This window comes from Psammomys obesus, unplaced genomic scaffold, assembly GCF_907164565.1.
Source record: "Psammomys obesus unplaced genomic scaffold, mPsaObe1.curated_primary_1811, whole genome shotgun sequence".
Taxonomy (NCBI): Eukaryota; Metazoa; Chordata; class Mammalia; order Rodentia; family Muridae; genus Psammomys; species Psammomys obesus.
The window spans coordinates 1,566,113-1,571,098 of record NW_026596466.1 but is presented as its reverse complement, the minus strand read 5'-3'; the positions used below and the strand labels follow the sequence as shown (position 1 = coordinate 1,571,098).

General features: G+C 55.8%; 1 protein-coding gene across 1 annotated transcript in view; it reads left to right on the top strand.

Annotated features, from left to right (window-relative positions):
• Positions 1-413: 413 nt before the first annotated feature.
• The window catches only part of Grid2ip (Grid2 interacting protein), a 27,170-nt gene continuing 22,597 nt past the window's right edge, over positions 414-4,986 (top strand). The window contains exon 1 of the mRNA XM_055598480.1: positions 414-468. Within this exon, the coding sequence (XP_055454455.1) occupies positions 455-468 (14 nt within the window). The 5' untranslated portion in view covers positions 414-454. The remainder of the gene's footprint in view (positions 469-4,986) is intronic.

Sequence of the window (4,986 nt, the reverse complement as noted above, 5' to 3'; positions counted from 1 at the left end):
GACAGGCTCTGGGACCCACTGAGCTGTGTGCGGTCACCTCTCCAGCTCACCGGCTAAGGACTGGAGAAAATTCCTGCTGGGTCCTGGCTTGGAGTGGCTCCAGGTGACCCAGGACCACCTCCAATCCCTGGCTCCCTTCGCTGAGGGCCTCATTTTCGTGCAGCTTCCATCTGACACTCTCTGGGGTTTTTCGGGTTTTTCATGCTCTCCTTGTGGGTCTTGCCTGGCTTTCTCTCCCGGCTCTTGCCTCTCCGGCCCGCCGTTGCCCCAACCCTCCCCTTCCCGGGCTCAGTCTGCCCCCTCCCCTCGCTGCCATTCACCCCGCGGTCTGCCCCTCCCTCTGGGCCTGGCCAATGTCAGGGACTGGGCTGGCCAGCCCCCCGCCCCCACCAGCCCGCGCTCAGCAGCTCGACTCCGCAGCGAAACGCACAGGAGGCCACCGAAAGAGGCCACCATGAGCTGTCTGGGGTGAGTAGGGGGACTGACTCTAGCTGAGAAGAAGAAGAAAAAAAAAAAAGCTCTGGATAGGAAAACAAAGAAAAAGTTATCTCTAGAGCGGAATTTGTCGTAGCTGATGCAGGGGGCTGAGGACGTCCTGGGGGAGGGGGGTGACAGACAGGCAGAGCTCGGGTCTGCCCAGTTCCATGAGGGCTGGGTGTGTAGGGGACCCAGCTGTCCCCGGGGAATCTGGCGCGTTCGTCTCCAGGCCAGACTCAGCGGGAGGATCGCTCGGATTTGCTGGTTTCATCTCGGTGCTGCGGGGCTTCTGTCTCCGCCGCCTCTCTTGGGACAGCGACGGCGTCTGCCTCTCCGCTGGCTGCCTTTCTCGCTTGTCAGCGGAGGATCGGGAGAGGAGGGGGTGGTCTAGATTTAGATCCTGGAGAAAGCGGGAACCCCTGGACGCTCCGGGATGCCCCGGTGGCCCGCTGCTTCCCTGGGCGCTGCTGGGAGGATGAATGGGAAGCCTGTGTTGCCAGCGGGTGACAAGTGCGACAGGAAAATTGGGGAGGTTGTTGGAGGAAGGGGCGGCGCCCAGCTGGGCTCCGAAGGGAGGGTAAGGCGGCAGCGGGGACCTCAGACAATGTCTCCCCACCCACCCCCCGCCGCGCATTTTCTAACGCCTCCCTCCCTGGAGCTGGCCAGCTGCCAACGTCCCCACTGTGTCCTGGCCTCTTGGGATGCCGGGATTCGGGTGCAGAGCTTTTTGGAGAAGTGTCAAGAGCGAAAAGGAAACATCACAGCCGCAGCTAGCTGATTCTGAGAGCCGAGTCCAAGTTCAGGGGCAGCCCATGGCTAACCCAGACTCCTGTAGTCAGGGCAGGGACTCAGCAGGTGTCAGCAGAAGTTGGGCCTCAGAGGGGTCTGGAAGTCAATCGCCCCTATTCACACAAGATGAGTAGGGGCCCCCTGGCCTGCCACTGAATAAGGGCAAGGAAGAATCACTGCCCTGGCCCAGGGAACCCACGGGGCAGGTAGACACGGCTTAAATAAAAGGTTAAATAGACAAAAGGTGGTAGGTGATGATGATGATGATGATGATGATGATGATGTGTGTGTGTGCGTGCCTGTGTGTGTGTGTGTGTGCGTGTGCGCGTGCCCATGCGCTTGCGCGCCTAAAGCTTTCTTTAGAGCCACGCCTGAAATCTCAGCTCCTTGGGAGGTTAAGGCTGGAGGATCACAAGTTCAAAGCCTACCTGAGCAGTTTATCAAGACCCTGGCTTTAAATAAATAATCTTCCCACGGAGGTTAGAACCCACGCACAGCACAGGAGTGTGGCCTGCGGTCGGGAGGTGGCGCCTGGGGAGGTGGCGCCTGGGGTGTCTGCGGCCGCCCAAGCAGAGGGGAGAGTAGCCGTGGAGGGAGACCGCTCCTGAGCCCTCCCCACAGTAGCCACTAATTACAAGTGCTTATTTAATATGTATACATTTTCACAAAGTTAGGTGACCACGCGCCAGTAATCCCAGCACTCAGGGAGGGCTGAGGCACGAAAACCGCAAGTTCATGGCCAACCTGAGTCACGCAGCAAGGCCCCTGGGTTGAATTCTCAGCACTGCATAAAACCAGGGAGGGCGGCACGTGAGAGGCCGAGGTAGAGAGGGACACCGTAGGCAACAGAGCAAGCGTAAGGCTAGCCTGGGCTACATGCAACTCTCTGTGATATAGATAGATATATCAGCGAAGACCTTGAATGTGTCCAGATTTGCGGCCACAGCACACGAAGGCACTGTGCTCCTTTACAATAGCATTTCCTGCTGCCACCGGAGCCTAATTTGGGTCTGTTCCCCAAGGAATCCCAGTCTGATTAAGTGGTAAAATGGCTTTCTAATTAGGACAGGACAGGCAGTTTAGAAAAGTGTGATGTGTCCAGGAGGAAACAGAAAAGGCGGTTGGCGGGGCGGGGGTGTCATCTGGGGGAGGAAAGGGTGAGCCAGGCAGAGAGCAAAACAGCCGGCCCGGCTGAAGTGGAGCGGTCTGGACGGGAAGCCTCCGGTCTCTTCACTGCTGCTGCAACCCTGAGCAAGTAAACTGATCCTCACAGGCTGCCTGAGGAGTGGGGCTGGTTGCCTCTCGGTGCCCCCTACCCAGACAGTGGGTTGCACTGGAGGAGGGGGCATCTGCGCTCCTTCCACTCCTGTCCTTTCAGCAACACCAGTGGTTCTTGGAACCAAAGGTGGGGGCGCACACTCTTAGCAAACCCAGCACACAGGTGCCTGAGGTAGGGTTGCAAGTTTGAGTCTGTGTATGGGTGGGTTCAGGGCCAGCCTGAGCTACATGAAGAGCCCTCACCACAAAGAAACAAACAAAAGCAGGAGATAATCCTGTGGTAGAAGATACGCTCAAGACCTGGGTGTGAGCCCTGTACCACACACAAGGTTTATGTGATATAATAGGGCTGGAGAGGTGGCTTAACAGGGAAAGTGCTTGCTCTGAGAGGATGAGGGCCTTCAGTTGGCTCTCCAGCACGTGCGTGAAAGCCAGGAGATACAGCCTGCAATCCCAGGATTGGGGAGGTGGAGACAGGGTCCCTGGGGCTCACAGGCCATCCTGTCTGGCCTGATCAGTTTACTCCAGGTTCAGTGAGAGAGTCTGTCTGAAAGAAAATTAGATGGAGAACAATTGAGGAAGACACTCAATGTTGACCTGTGACCTCCACAGGCACACTCAGGGAAGGGTATCACACACACACACACACACACACACACACACACACAAATAGACAGAGCCAGGCATGATGGAGCATGTCTTTAACCCCAGCACTTGGCAAGTGGAGGCAGGCAAGTCTCTGTGAGTTAGAGGCCAACCTGGTCGACACAATGAATTCCAAGTCAGCCAGAGCTACATAGTGAGACCCTTTCTCAAATAAATAAAATTAAAACAACCAGTTATTATGTCACACACGTTTAATCCCAGTACTCGGGGAGGCAGAGGCAGATGATCTCTGTGAGCTTGAGACCAGCTAGGCACCCTGTCTCAAAAAAGAAAATAAAAATACTTCCATGTGAGGGCTGGGAAAATGGTTCAGCAGCTTGAGTGCTTTGGGTAGGAGCATGAGGACCTGGGTTCAGATCCCCAGATCTGTTCACCGCTAATCGTCCATCTGTAATTTCAGCCTCATGAGACAAAGATGAGGATCCCCAGAGCAAGTCTTGGTAGCAAGACTCACACGTGCATGCGCCCACATTCAAGCATGCATGAGGCACACAAGAGCACCACATAGAAAAGAATTAACAGCTATGTACAGTACAGTTATTGGGGTGGCTCATTTGAGCTGACGTTGCTGAAGTGTGCCTCAGAGTGTGTGATTGGTTAGCGATGACTTCCCAGAGGGAGGGTCTCTTGATCTCCCATGCGACTTTGGGGCCTCACCATTTCTGTGTGGTTGGGAGCTGCCCTAGGCACATGGGCTGTTTAGAAGCAGCGTCGTTGGCCTCTGCCCACTAGATGCCAGCAGCACACTCCTCTCCCGGCTGTCATTTTGTGACAGCCAGAAAGTGTCTTGAGATAGTGCCAAATGTCCCCAGGGGGCGGAAGGGGTGCGGAATTGCCTGTGATCGAGAATGACTGTGGTGGTCTTTGATAATGCCCTTGCGCCGAGGCAGGCTGGGTAGGCCGGTCTCCGTGTTTCCTCTTCCCTGGCATCTGCTCGGTGCTGTCTTGAGTCACCTGGCTGAATGCCCCCGCCACTGCCCCCCCACGTGGGGACTTCTCGGCGCCCTGAAGCAGCACGTCCAGACTGCAGCAGGAGCACTTGCCAGTGCTTTCAGTGGACGGGTTTTAGAGCCTTTGGGCGTGGCCGGTTCTGGGACATTGGTGCTGGCGACTGTGACCACAGATGCTTCGGTAACGATGGGGCAGTGATAAAAATTGTGCTCCCGGGCATGGGGGAGGGCAAGAGGGACAAGGCATGAGGAGACAGGGCTGCTGCTGCTGCTGCTGCTGCTGCTGCTGCTGCTGCTGCCAGGGAGATTAGCTCCAAGAGGTGACAAGAGTGCAGTGAGGCCAAGAATACAGGGAGGGGCTGAGGCATTGGTATTTTTGTTTTGCTTTTAGGGCTGGGATTGAATGTAGGGTTTTGTTCTCGCCGGGAACTCCTCCACCATGGCGCCCTCACAATAGCCCTCGCCGGTAGGTTCTAGCGCAAGAACTGGACCCTGCGTCACACTGCCAGCCCCTCACTGAGGATTGCACACGAGTGCCCTACGCTGAGCTGCGTCCTCAGCTCGCTTCTGTATTTTAAATTCCAACCACTCAGCCAAACGGGGTGGAACAGGCCTATAATCCAGTTTACTCAAGAAACTGAGGCAGGCTGGGTGTGCACACCTTTAGGCCCAGCACTTGGGAGGCAGAGGCAGACGGATCTCTATGAGTTGGAGACCAGCCTGGTCTATAGAGCGAGTTCCAGGACAGACAGGGCTGTACAGGAAAACTGTGTTTCAAAAAAGAAAGAAAGAAAGAAAGAAAGAAAGAAAGAAAGAAAGAAAGAAA